General features: G+C 40.0%; 1 protein-coding gene across 1 annotated transcript; it reads right to left on the bottom strand.

The window, feature by feature from the left end:
- Window positions 1-4,962: 4,962 nt before the first annotated feature.
- On the bottom strand, window positions 4,963-11,249 carry tnnc1a (troponin C type 1a (slow)). The gene is made up of 6 exons (XM_058051287.1): window positions 11,004-11,249; window positions 9,930-9,960; window positions 9,650-9,796; window positions 6,772-6,886; window positions 6,298-6,434; window positions 4,963-5,562 (listed from the first exon to the last, which is right to left on the bottom strand). Exons 1-6 carry the CDS (start codon window positions 11,025-11,027, stop codon window positions 5,531-5,533), a joined length of 486 nt encoding a protein of 161 aa, XP_057907270.1. The 5' UTR covers window positions 11,028-11,249; the 3' UTR covers window positions 4,963-5,530.
- Between the last annotated feature and the right edge of the window lie 3,732 nt (window positions 11,250-14,981).

The raw sequence follows: 14,981 nt of genomic DNA, 5'->3' as shown, positions 1-14,981 counted from the left end.
CCAGATGGAGAGGTAGGATTATTATTACATTATCTCTCAACAAGCACAATAATGTTCCGGCTGTAACCCCCGCTAAGATAAAAACTGAACACTGAACCATTTATAGCAACACACGAGCACAAGTTTCTTGTTTACTCTTATTATGGCTAGTATTATGCAATAATGCATAAGGCTAAAAATAACCATAATTTACCTAAAAATGTCATCCAATACTTCTCTACAAGAGAGGAGAAATATGATCTCAGGGAAGAACTACATTTGAAACACTTATATGCTAGGACTACGTTAAAAAGCCATAGCATTTCAGTATGTGGAATCAAACTATGGAATGGATTGAGTAAGGACCTCAAACAATGCACAACGATGAGCCAATTCAAGAAACAATACAAGCAGTTGATGTTTGCTAAATACAAGGATGAAGAGTCTTGAACCAGTCATGATGTGCTATATATATCACTATATTGACACTTACTATGGTACACATTATGTCATTGGATGGTCATATCACCTTGTACTTCTGTACAAGGTACATTATTTAAAAAAAAACAAAAAAAACCAAAAAACCTTAAACTGTATTATGGAAAGCAGGAAGTGAACAAATGTAACAGTTACTGATTGTAAAAGTACCAGATGGAGGGGTAGGATTTACTAAGCTTTGCTTCTTCCTACTCCTTTTGGACATGTGGAACTGTGAACTGATTATGGGATGCATTCAATTGTAATCTGATGCATGTTCAAATTACCATTACCATAAAATTAGGGTTTGGGTAGGGGTGATGAAGATTAGGGGTAACTTTAGGGGTTTCTTGCCATTATTATGAGAGCCAACATGGCAGAGCTAACTTCCAGTAGAGAATTTAACCACTGGATGTCTACCAGGAAGGGCCATGTGATAAGGGAAGCCAGAAAAACAGGAACCTTGAAAGTAGGCCTTCCTGCGTGGGTGGCACAACGATTGTATGAATGGTTAACACCCATCCTGGGTATTCCTTTCTCGATCAGTGTTGTGCTTCTTTTATAATGCTATAAATCATACATCGCTGGGAAAAAGCATCACATTGTTGGCACAGCTCGGCGACACACTTGTAGCGCAATTTCGTGATGATGAATGAAGTGTTACAGGCATTGCCTTAGACAGCTTTGTCGCGTGAACTTGCATGACCTTTAAACCAGGAAAACGTTTAAATAGAGGTGTGTATATTAGTGACATCACACGCACTGGTTGAAGAAAGATGAATGAAATCACTTACATAATGGAGATATATTACTATTATCTATGCAGATCTCCAATGCGTCACCCCTCCCCTGTTCTCATTGTACCTTTTGTGTCTCTGGAATCCAGAGCAGCAAAGGTGCCTCTAAAACTGCAGTGCCTGAGAATAACAGCCAGCATGAGTCATCAGGCGATGATTGCATAAGAGCTTGCAGTGTGTATGTGCCACACCCCGGATTCATTCACACACTCCTCTCTGCTGCTGCCCGGCCTCCCATTGATGGCGGAGAGAGCACTACGACTACTCGACCTCTTCCTTGCCGTACACACCAGCGTTGCAACTTTTCAAATACTATTGTAGCCAATTGATACAATGTTGAGTATTTGCCAACATGTCATTATTGCAGTTGAATGGTAATCGAATGGCGGTTAAGTGGTGATGACAGGGGAGCAAGGTTGATGGACCACTAATGTCACAAAACACACATCGCATCCCGTTCATATCAGTCAGATTGTTGCCAATCATCACCAATCATCTGTGTCAACTAGTTAGTTTCCAGCTATCAGTTAGGAAGATACTTACTATGGGATTAGATATTACAGTTACACAAGCATTTCCCTTGTCCTGCATTAATGTGTTGATAAGCTGACTGCTGACATCAAGTGGCCAGCATACTGTAACTGCATATATTGCATCAGTCCTTCAGTGTACACTTGGTTTTATACCTCAAATTTCCGCATATCCATCACAAGGAGATTGGATATTCAAACCAGGAAGCAATGTGGTGTGATGTGTTTACATTGCTTTTGGCAAATCCAAAACCCATGATTAGTGAATGAACGAAACCATAAACATAACCAAAAAGTTATAATAATCTAGAAAAATATGTTATTTTTTCAAGTCACAATATTATTAAAAAACAAACAAATAAAGTTGTATTTTTTTTATTAAGTAGCTAAAAAGTATATTGAAGGAAGGACATTGAAATAGTTGGAAAATTAAATTAAAAAAACATTGTAGAAAACAGCTTTCATTTTTTGAGAATTAAGGAAAATATTACAAGAAAAAAAATGTTACAGTTTTACGAGAATACATTCACAATATTTGTAGAAAAATAATGCTATTTTAGTAGCATTGAGTTGAAATATTAAAGAAAAATATGCTATTGTTCAGAGTTATAATATAAAAAAAACAAAATAACAAATAAAGTTATAATTTTTGGAAAATTACATAGCTGAAAAAGGCAAAATATTATGGGAACAAAGTCATAATTACATAAAAAAAAAATAATCCAAGACGGAAATTGAAATAGTTGAAAAAAAAAACAGCAGAAATAGAGATAATGTAACACAAATTAAGTCAAAATATTAAGAAAAAATGCTGCAGTTTAATGAGAATAAATTAATAATATTTTGTAGAAAAATAATGATATTTTAGTAGCATGGAGTTGAAATATTAAAGAAAAATATGCTACAAAACATTTTACAAGCCACTATTGCGGTTTACTATGGTTTATATCGATATTGATGGTTTACAAAACATCAAAGTAACCCTTGGTGGAAAAAGTTTGGACAACCCCCGCGCCTCTGAAATTCCTAACAGCTAAAAAGGTAGCTGATCACATCAGATCATATCAAGCTCTCTATCAGCTACTTTTACATCGATCTCTCACAAAGCAGACTAATGTTCTAAGATATTTCACCATGTATGTTCAAAGAGGAGATCTACCGGTTCACAGACCCACTGTGGTCTCATATGCACCACTTTCATAGTTCTTTATAAGGACAAAGGCTTTGGATTGTCAACATGAAGTCAGTCAGTCCAGATCCCCTAACATGGGCACTAACATGATTAGACATAAATAGCCCCTGTCTCAGTAGACTGCATAACAAGAGAGTATCACATTGACCATGCGAATCACTCGCATGCCGCAGACAAGCGCTACCACAGGAAACAAGTGGCTTGGATGAATCACAATTCGGGTCGGACAGATCAGTGTTACAGAAAAGCCCAGGTGGAAACATCTTCTTGTCGTTATTATTTATTTGCATGTGTGACACCCAATTGGAAGATTTGGGCAACAATGTTGGAATTGATTGGGGAAGAAAACTTCTCAGAACCATTAAAGTAAATAAGAAATAAGAGTATTGGCTTTCTTACCAATACCCAATATACCAATAACACTGCAAACACTGTAATAGGCAATGTGAGTTTTTTTTCTCAACCAAAAAAATCATGACCAACAGTCAACAAAAATAACATGTCAACCTACTACCTACTACGACTGGTTAGTAGGATAAGAATCCAATAAAATTTTTAAATTTAAAAATCCAATTAAATTTAATTTAATTTGGAAGCTGCACATTTGTATATGGCACAAACATCCATATTTAAAAACTCATGATCAACAGTCAACAAAAATAACATGTCAACCTACTACCTACTACGACTGGTTAGCCTTAATTCATTCACAAATAAGAATCCAATTAAATTTAATTTAATTTGGAAACTGCACATTTGTATATGGCACAAACATCCATATTAAAAAAAATCATGATCAACAGTCAACAAAAATAACATGTCAACCTACTACCTACTACGACCGGTTAGTCTTAATTCATTCACAAATAAGAATCCAATTAAATTTAATTTAATTTGGAAGCTGCACATTTGTATATGGCACAAACATCCATATTAAAAAAATAATGATCAACAGTCAACAAAAATAACATGTCAACCTACTACCTACTACGACCGGTTAGTCTTAATTCATTCACAAATAAGAATCCAATTAAATTAAATTTAATTTGGAAGCTGCACATTTATATATGGCACAAACATCCATATTAAAAAAATCATGATCAACAGTCAACAAAAATAACATGTCAACCTACTACCTATTATGACCGGTTAGTCTTAATTCATTCACAAATAAGAATCCAATTAAATTTAATTTAATTTGGAAGCTGCACATTTGTATATGGCACAAACATCTATTTAAAAACAAAGTACAATACAAAGTACAAAGTATGAAACTGCTCCGGTTATTGCTCCATGTGTGGGAGCTGTGCGGGACTCTTCAGTGTTGTTTTTTGGTAGCCATTTTAAGTTTAGTTTTAGTCTGCAGCATTCAGAACAACAATGTCTGCTGTGGGTGGGACTTCCTGTCCTTTCTTTCCTTTCTAATGCTTCTCAAAGTCACTCGTCGACTTCATTCTGTATATTTTTTTAAACAAAATATTAGACATGCCAAAACCGTAACAGTAATTTGTTCACGTCCTGCTTTCCAATATAGTTTAAGTTTTTTTTTCTTTTTTCACATACTGAAGTATGAGGTGATATGACCATACAATGACATAATCGGTACCATAGTAAATGTCAATATAGTGATATATTGTTTGTTTACTTTCCAAAAGACGAAGACGACAATGGACAAAGCATGAACAGAGACTAAAGGATGCCCACCTCGAGTTCTGTTCATTGCAGTTAACATTTCACTGATAACTGCTATGAAGGAACATAGACAGACCCCTTTACTCTCATTAAGAAGCCAATTTAAAATAAATTTAAAAATAATTGAAGGATAAGCAACTCCAAGGTAATCAAACACACTAGTTTCAACATGGATGGTTTGAACAATTCACTCTTCTGCAAGATCTCTATTTAATCTCCAGATGTTTCTTCCTGCTCGAAAACTATTGACATATCACTCAAATCTTCCTCAAATCACTGGAACATAGGTTTTGCTGCCAGAAAAAAACCCAATGCAAATATGAATCCATATCTCAATTTCAGCTGATAGTATCAACAGTTTAAAGTAGTGAATCAAAAGGAATGAGGGCTCCAACAAATGCCTCTTGTTTATTTCTTGAGTACACATTCCAAGCACAAAATGCATGCTTTCCAGGGTGATCAAGGGGAATAAAAAGTCCTGAGGGTGTCTCAAACATACAAAAGTGTTTGCAATGTGCATCACAACATATACTGAACTTGGTAATTGGTCTTATACAGTCATTGGGTTGACTCATGGATGGATTCTGCTTTGTGTACATGTACAGTTATACACAACCCCATGGTGAAAATATACCTGTAAACTGAACTTCCAAGGGAAAACAAGACTGACAAATGGAATACATTTACACAAATTCAGTATACAATCAATAGAAATTGTATTTACAACAATGCAAGAGGAGGTGGTAGAAAAAAAAATCCAACAGAAACGGTCTTGCAAAGTCGATCGGAGCTCCATTCCAAGTCAGCTTCCAGTTTTCCAGATGTGATGGAGGAATACAAAAATAATGTTCTGGTGTGCAGGATTACTCCACTCCTTTCATGAACTCCAAGAACTCTGCAGAATCAATAGGTTGTCTTAGTAAAAAAGATGCTATAAATTACAATAATAACTTCATTAGGGGGGCGGCACGGCGGATGAGTGGTTAGCGCGCAGACCTCACAGCTAGGAGACCAGGGTTCAATTCCACCCTCGACCATCTCTGTGTGGAGTTTGCATGTTCTCCCCGTGCATGCGTGGGTTTTCTCCGGGTACTCTGGTTTCCTCCCACATTCCAAAAACATGCTAGGTTAATTGGCGACTCCAAATTGTCCATAGGTATGAATGTGAGTGTGAATGGTTGTTTGTCTATATGTGCCCTGTGATTGGCTGGCGACCCTCGTGAGGAAAAAGCGGTAGAAAATGAATGAATTCACAATGGATTTTGAATATAATTTTAATTTAAATGGGACCTATCATGCTCATTTTTCGACCCTTTGTATTGAGTTGTGGACTCCTATAGAGGAGCTACACACAATAACACGCAAATAATACTTTTTACACAGACAACTTAAAGTTGCCAACTAACCTAATTTTTGAGTACCCGGAAAAAAACCCATGCACGTGGAGAACATGCAAAATCTACACAGAGATGTTCAATGGAGATTTGAACTCAGATCTTCCAGATCTCCTGACTGTGCGACTAACATGCACACAGTAAAAATATGTAGTAATTTAGTACTATGAAAAGAACTGCTGCCCTGTTTCCTTTTCTGAAGGATGCTACCACAAAACAAAAAAAAAACTCCTCACCGTCGTAATCAATTTTGCCATCGTTGTTCTTGTCCCCGTCTTTCATTAGTTCCTCAATGTCGTCCTCAGTAATTTCTTCTCCTGTTGATTCTAGCATCATTTTCAGTTCGTCCAAATCGATGTAACCGTCTGCATTCCTGCACAGTCAAAACATATAAATGTGCATGTACACTACATGACCTCTAATTTGATCTCCACTGGTCTAAGTGTTTGTGATGCTTCACTGAAGGGACAAAAACACTCACTCGAGGTGTCTCTGTCACACTGTTGAAATATTATGGGCTGCCAAAAAAGGATTATGGAGATTTTCCTGGCACTTGTCAGTGCATGTGCATTGAAATTTGATTACTAGTCTGGTGGTGTTTCATTCCATCTTTCTGCCACACGGGGAAAGTGCACCTGTGCTTCTCATTGTATTCCATTCAAGATGAGGAAGAGTAAAGAAGAAGCCGCTTGCTACAATCAAGAACTCACTTGTCAAACATGCGAAACAACTCCGCCAGTTCCTCTTCAGACTTTCCTTTGCTGTCATCCTTCATGCACCTCACCATCATGACCAGGAACTCATCAAAGTCCACTGTGCCACTCCCTGCACAGACAAACAGTACACAGTTGTGTGATTTTCAGGAGTGATTTTGCATGAAGTGACAATCCAGCTGTGATTTACTGTTTGTGTGTATCTTATGGACTGGAGAGCTCCCTGTCCTTTCTCTGATATTGGTTATGAGTGCTTGCTAAGAAAACACCATAGTTAATGTGATATGTAATAATAATCCCTTGTTTATCTTGGGAATTTGCTTCCAGAACCCACTGTGATAAGCATCCACAAAACTCTTGTATTTTGTCGCTTTTTTTTTAACACGCAAAGTGATAGATCTTTTAAAGCAGTGGCACCGCGTCTTTGGAATGATCTCCTACTGTCCCTCTGGTCTTTGGACTCTGTAGAAACTCACCTCAAAACCCACTTGTTAGATTAAATAAGCCATTTAAAGGTAAAACTGCACATCAGGTCATCCAAAATCATTATATGAAACATGAACACATACTACATTTCTTTTCCTTTTCTGTGCATTATAACAAGAGAAAACAGGAAGTGAACAAATGTAACAGTTACTGATTGCACCAGTCATAATGTGCTATATATATCACTATATTGACACTTACTATGGTACCCATTATGTCATTGTATGGTCATATCACCTTGTACTTCGGTACGTGACAAAAAGAAAAAAAAACGAAAGCAGGAAGTGAACAAATTACAGTTACTGATTGTAAAAGTACCAGATGGAGGTGGAGGATTTAATAAGCTTTGCTTCTTCCTACTCCTTTTGGAAATGTGGAACTGTGAACTGATTATGTGATGCACTCAATTGTAATCTCATGCATGTTCAAATGAAATAAAACCATTACCAAAACAAGTTAATATGAGCTAGCTAACAAGGGAGGGTACCTATTTTGATGACAAAGCCTTCTAAAAAAAGCCTCTAACAATGTTGCATCATTTGATATACATGCCGTGATCATGCATTAACAAGTACACTGATGATAACATGAAATACTTATAGTATCTTGCCGTAGTATTTTGATGATTTAAAACACTACCTTTTCCCCTTTCCTAGTTGCATCGATTGGAAGGACGCTACTTCCGTTAAGAACAGCAACATCAAAACAGTGACAACACAATGTCCGCTTTCATTGGGATGGCTGTGTCTTCCTAGCACTTAACAAACACTGTAGGTGTTCATTTTTCATGGGCAAAAATTAACATAAATAATACACATGCTCTTTTATAGTGCTGTAAATGCGTTCCGGTGCCAGGGGGGAGGTGAGTGGGGGTGGACAGGAAGTGACATCAGGGGTTCAGAGCTGAGTTTTCGCTCGGCGTGGATTACGGCTGCAACTCGGGCCCATGTTTTAATTACGGATTTGTATTGGGGGTTATTGGACTTGTTGTGTGAGAATGCAATATAAGCCTGTTGTAAAATAATACATACTGTATCATTATCATTTACTTGCATGTATCCAGTGTTGGGCACGTTACTTTAAAAAAGTAATTAGTTATAGTTACTAGTTATTTCTCGAAAAAACTGAGTTACTAACTGAGTTACTCCACTACAAAAGTTACCAGTAAAAGTAACTATTGCCCCCCCAGCAAAGATGGGTACCATTACAGAGGTTTGCTTTTATTGCAGTTGACGTGTTTCTGTGGGTTTGGGTTGCTCACACAAGATGTGGACAAAGTTTTTTGGGGGGACATAATATACATTTTACCTTTGATATCAAAAAGGTTTAAGTAGTGTCTGTCTTCTCACTAGAGTCCTCCTCACTCGCCATGTTTCACTATGCTCTAAACACCCGCCCACCCAAGTTCTCTGATTGGCTGAAGATGCAATCTTACTAAACCTTAGCCAATCCTCATTGCTTATGTGGTTATCTCACCCTCTACCTTGTCGCTCTGCAACACTCTCACACTCTCACTGCGCTGCAGATTAGTTATGAAGTCGGTGATATATTTTTAGGCGGCATCAGTAACGTGCAGTAACGGGGTGTCGAAAATGATAATGCAGTTATGCTGACAGTAAAAGTAATTAGTTAGATTACCCGTTACTGAAAAGTAATGGCGTTATTCCCGTTACTGGTTTTATCAATGGCTTATATATGTATTTTTGTTCATGTAGACATTTTGTTTGCGTGAAAATGCTTATGATAAGCAACGAAATGTGTAAAACTTAAACGTGCATATTTTTTGACTAATAATTGGTGATAGAAGTCTTTTTTTAAAAGTGCAGTAGAAGTACAGGGTCAGGCAAAATGATGTGACACATTTGTAGGTTAAATAAAAGGCAAATAAAGTAAAGAAACACAAAAGTGTTTTTATTTTCGAAAGTACATATAATGCCATTTTGCTTTGTTTCTTTATAATGCTTTTGTTTTTGGGTTTTTTTTTCAGTTGCTGCCATGAATTGGACAGGTGAGCATCGTGCTTTAATTGTGGAAACGTTTATCAAAACAAACGAATCTGTAACTGCAACACAATGAGCATTCCGTTTGCACTTCAATCTTGCTAGACATGATCCCGTTCCAGCTAAAAAAAAAAAAGCGGTCTTGTTATGGGTTACCAACTTCAGAGCTACTGGATCTGTATTGAAACGAAAATCAATTTTTAAAACATAATGAAACAGTATGGCATTATATGTACTTTTACTTTATTTGCCTTTTATTTAACCTACAAATATGTCACATCATTTTTCCTGACCCTGTATAAAGAAATGTAGTTTTCTTGGCACGTGTCTACCTCACTATAGCAGCTACACCGTTTTTTTTTTTTGTATCCCGCGAGAGTAAACTTTACCATCTTCATCCACTTCATCGATCATCTCCTGCAGCTCCTCCGGTGTGGGGTTCTGGCCCAGCATCCTCATCACCTTCCCCAGCTCCTTGGTGCTGATACAGCCATCTTCCGCATCCTGAACGAAGATGTCAAAGGCGGCCTTGAACTCTGCCAACACATTTCAACACAAAGCGATATAGACATTCATATAATAATTCATAAACAACTCATTTGATTTCAGATATTTTTGTAATGAACTGAATTCACGTGCACTAATGTAAAAGGTTCACAATGCTCATACCATTTTTCTGCTCATCTGTCAGCTGCTCAACCTGCAAGTGACACAGAATAATGAATAATTTAGTTTGGTAAAATGCTACAAATGCAAATATACTCTTATTTACAGATTTGTGTGTCATTTTACAACACAAAAACCAGCAGAAAATCAGCAGAAAATAGCGCAATGTTTCAATGAATCCTGTGTTAATTCTAATTTGGCATTAATCACTTTTCTGCCGACAAAAGGTGATATTTTTAGCCGCATACGCGGGGCCATCCCTGACTAAACACAGAATCTACGTATCAAGAGCGAGCCAGTAAAAAGGCGGGGTTAAAAATAAACAGGAGGATCAGGAACTATAGATAAAGGACACAATACACAGTGTTTTAAATTAGCATAGCTTGTGGCTCTGGCGCAACAATAGAACAGTAATCCTGGCAAAGCTACCTCGATTGAGAGAAGGAGACAGCTGCTTATGTAAGAGTTACTGTCTCTCTGTCTGTCTGTTTTGTCTGTCCGCTATAAATTAAACGCACCTCTTCTGTCTCAAGGGGATGATATACGTTAAAGAATGCATCCACGCAAACATGCGTAATAAACATTCCTATGTGGTTCCACTATCTCAGCTGCACCTCCCCTCGGGGGACGGAAGAGGACGAGGTAGGCGGCTGTCGGTCCAGGCAGAGGTGGACAGACTTGCAAGCTCTCAGATAATGCTGGAATTCAGCCCTGTGGGTGGGGTGGGGTGGGGTGGGTTGGGTTATCTAAACCTGAAGCCCCCTCTCTGGCACCAGAGGACCACAAGCAACCAGCCCAAATTAGCACATATGAAGTTGGACTGTTCCATTTGCAGCCATGAATGAAGATGGCCTCCTGAGTGACCCCTATCGGTTCTGATAGCGCCGACATCTAGAAATGATTGACACCGGCTGCTGATGGAGGGCCCTTCAAGACTAACACTCATAAAAATATTCCATGCTGAAAGTAAATAGATGACAGTGTTAAGGCATAATCATAAAAAAGGTTCACAACATAAAGTTTTAGTGAGCTCAAAGCAAAAGAAAGCAAACTTGGTTGACTCGTGTGTGGACGTACCGCTGCCTTGTAGATGTCGTTCATTGTCGGAGGCTGCGGAGGTCGTTCAGGTCTGCTGCCGCTTTTACGGTGTCCTGCAGTCACAGAGGAAGTGGGTACTCTCCAGCTCAGGGCAGGACGCTGGCCTCATCGTGGCAAGGTTTTATACCCAGAGCCTGCTGCTGTCTGGTCCCTCCCCAGACACAGCAACCTCCCCTTGGTGTGCGTCCACAAATGTGTGTCTGTGTGTCATGCGGCCAATCCGTCACAATCACCGGGCTCAGATAAAAATGCAGCAGCTCTTAGGGGGCATACTTGGAAAAGGAATGAAGGGAGGAGGAGGGGGGGTGAGTGTGGTGGAGCTTAATCTTCTGGGAGGGGGCTATAGAGACACTCAAAATTCCTCCAGAACTGGACAGGAGGCATTGAAAACTCTGGAGAGTAGGGGGGGGGGGGGGGGGGGGGGGGGGGCAATGGCGGATATGAGAGGCCGGGAGGCGATACAAAGCAGACCACAGAGGTCCGAGGAGGAGAGGCAGCTTGATCAGAGGCATGTGTGAAGGATATTTGTACGTGATTGCGGACGATGAAAAGTCACGTGCGGCAGCAATAATACCATCAATGCCGAAAAGTGAAAACGACAGTGCTGCAAAAAACACAACATTTTTCTACTATTATAAACTAATACAGCTATTGCAAAATGACCTTTGACCTTAACTGCCTTTCTGTGCCGTTTTTCAAAAGGTTCTTGAGCCCACAAAGAGAATACTAATTATAACAAGAGTAGTAATCCAGATAATAACTACTTATTTCGTCATCTGAAATATGATAACCATTCAAAATGATTCATTCATTCATTCATTTTCTACTGCTTTTCCTCACGAGGGTCACGGGGGGTGTTGGAGCCTATCCCAGCTGTCTTTGGGCGAGAGGCGGGGTGAAAACGACAGGGGTACACCCTGGACTGGATTCGCCAGCCAATCACAGGGCACATATAGACAAACAACCATTCACACTCACATTCTTACCTATGGACAATTTAGAGTCGAGCCAATTAACCTAGCATGTTTTTGTTTTTGGAATGTGGGAGGAAACCGGAGTACCCGGAGAAAACCCACGCACGGGGAGAACATGCAAACTCCACACAGAGATGGCCGAGGGTGGAATTGAACCCTGGTCTCCGAGTTGTGAGGTCTGTGCGCTAACCACTAGACCGCCATGCTGCCCCATTCAAAATGATTATTTCCTGAAATTTTGAAGACAACTGCCCCCAAAAAATCACCCCCTGTTTTTAGAGCTGCTTACCCCCAAGTGACGACTTGACTTATTTTTACACTTTTGCATTTAGTTCATAGTATGAGGCAGCATTGGAACTCGCCCTGACAGAATCGAACACTTTGTATATACTTACAGCATATTGTGTCATATGTTGCCTATCTGCGGTCATGGTTTCTTTGTCCCCAAAATGGGTTTTGAGTTTTTCCTTGCCCGAATGGGGGTTCACATCAAGGGATGTCGTCTATTGTCATCTATTGTTGTCATTATTGTTGTTGTTTCCAGCTTGTAAATGCCCTTTGAGGCCTTTTAGTGATTAAGGGTTATATAAATTTGATTTGACTTGAGTTGATTTGACTTGACTTGACATAAAAATCTACGATGCACCTGGTAATCCGGTGCGCCTTATGTGAGTTCGAAAATCTGTAAAAATGTTGTTGTGCTACTTTGTTAAGAGCTCTGCTTGATTGACTGTTGGACCCTTTCCCACTGACAAAGGAACGTAATACATACATCAGAGAACATGACGCAATACGTACAGTACTTATGCTCAACTTCCACCACGCCTCCAAAGCAAATGAATTCAGAGCTCATGGGAGTTTCCCTTCATGAAGGAAAAAGTTAGATAGCATTGCATAGCATTATTGTACATAGCAGTACAGTACCACAATGTCATAATGTCATAATTATACAATGTATTTTTCACATTCCCTGAAGTCTGGTGACATCTCGCATCTCAGACTTTGAAAGGAAATTGCATTTCAACATTCATTCATTTTCTACCGCTTATCCTCACGAGGGTCACGAGGGTGCTGGAGCCTATCCCAGCTGTCTTCAGGCGAGAGGCGGGATACACCCTGGACTGGTCGCCAGCCAATCACAGGGCACATATAGACAAACAACCATTCACACTCACATTCATACCTAATTTGGACAGTTTGGAGTCGCCAATTAACCTAGCATGTTTTTGGAATGTGGGAGGAAACCGGAGTACCCGGAGAAAAAAAACACGCATGCACGGGGAGAACATGCAAACTCCACACAGAGAGTGAAATTGAACTTGGTCTGCGTGCTAACCACTCAACTACCGTGCAGCCGCTGGACTAATGAAAACATTACAAAAATTGTGAACTCCAGTCTTTGCAGATGCAGTAAACATATTAAGCCACTTGAAGTTTTGCATTGAACAAATACCTCCTGTACATGTACGTAATGCATGAAGTGTATTTTTTTCTGCAGTCCATCTTGCTAGGGATATTTCTCGGGATAATCCACAGGCAGCTTCTATGTGGAATCTGACACAGAACTTGACAGCAATGATGTGGATTATCCCGAAGGAATGGATACACTTTATCTGGAGAGAGGAGTTTTTATTTATTTGGTAATATTTGGTAATGGGGGCAGCACGGCGGTCTAGTGGTTAGTGCGCAGACCTCACAGCTAGGAGACCAGGGTTCAATTCCACCCTCGGCCATCTCTGTGTGGAGTTTGCATGTTCTCCCCGTGCATGCGTGTTTTTTTTCTCCGGGTACTCCGGATACCTCCCACATTCCAAAAACATGCTAGGTTAATTGGCGGATCCAAATTGTCCATAGGTATGAATGTAAGTGTGAATGGTTGTTTGTCTGTATGTGCCCTGTGATTGGCTGGCGACCAGTCCAGCGTGTACCCCGCCTCTCGCCCGAAGACAGTTGGGATAGGCTCCAGCACCCTCCGCGACCCTCGTGAGGAAAAAGCGGTAGAAAATGAATGAATGGTAATTTGGTAATCAGTTTTTAAAAAAAAAACAAACAATAATGCATACATGCTTTTAAATCACAATTGAATTGTACTAGAACTACTGTGCATCATGGAGCCAATCAGCAGATGGCACTGTTCACTTCACGTGCTCTGACTGTAATAGTTGCACAAGGCAGCCTCCGGATATCCAATTTACCAACAGTGGGGTAGGTGAGAAATCTGGGTCAAACAAACCAAACACTTGCAGACACATTGAAATTGAATAGTACACAGTGCAAAACATTGCTGTTTTTTCTATGCTCTTTTGAAACAAGGCCATCGCAATCATTTGACTGTGATTCCCCCCCTCCACACACACACACACACACATTCACACACACAGAGCACACTGCAGCAGGCATTCAAAGTGACGAGTGATCATGCTGGTTTATAATGGGATGCTAATGGGGACTGGCACAGCTTACAAGCATCGTGCTGCCACTCAGAGAGTTCACACTGAACACACAGACACATCCGTACGCATGTTGTGCGCCTTGACAAAGACCTCACAGGGATGACACACAGGTAGAGGCCAGAGAGGGAGGCAGAGCGTGATTTGTGCAGCATGTCCTTGTGTCTCTGTCGGCCATAATAACAACCAATAACACGCGGCTCATGGTTGTGGAACATAGAAATGAATTGTCATCAGCGGCTCATCAGCTGATATCGAAACATAAGGGTGAGTGTGCACGGTCAGACATATTTGGATATTTGGAGAGCCGAATTGCGGCCTGGAGGCTGCCAGGAGTGATGAGCATCTCCGCAGGGGGCCCTCTGTTCTGAATGTAAGGCTTCGGTTTGTTTTTATGTTTTTCGTGAGCATCTCACACAAGACTGGCGCCAACATGAAAGCAAGCATATGGAGTGTGCCGTTTCATTGGCCCTCTCCACCAATTTCCTCTTACAAGGGGGGGGAAAAGGCTGACGAAAGAGGCAGCCATCTCT

Source organism: Doryrhamphus excisus, chromosome 16 (genome assembly GCF_030265055.1).
Source record: "Doryrhamphus excisus isolate RoL2022-K1 chromosome 16, RoL_Dexc_1.0, whole genome shotgun sequence".
In the NCBI taxonomy this organism is placed as follows: domain Eukaryota; kingdom Metazoa; phylum Chordata; class Actinopteri; order Syngnathiformes; family Syngnathidae; genus Doryrhamphus; species Doryrhamphus excisus.
This window is presented reverse-complemented; position numbering and strand designations above follow the sequence as displayed.

Excerpts from the sequence above, each read along its gene's own strand:
- tnnc1a (XM_058051287.1), bottom strand. The coding sequence starts at position 11,027 with ATGAACGACATCTACAAGGCAGCG. Across the intron at positions 9,961-11,003 it reads ACGACATCTACAAGGCAGCG|GTTGAGCAGCTGACAGATGA; the intron begins GTACGTCCACAC and ends TGTCACTTGCAG. Across the intron at positions 9,797-9,929 it reads GACAGATGAGCAGAAAAATG|AGTTCAAGGCCGCCTTTGAC; the intron begins GTATGAGCATTG and ends ATGTGTTGGCAG.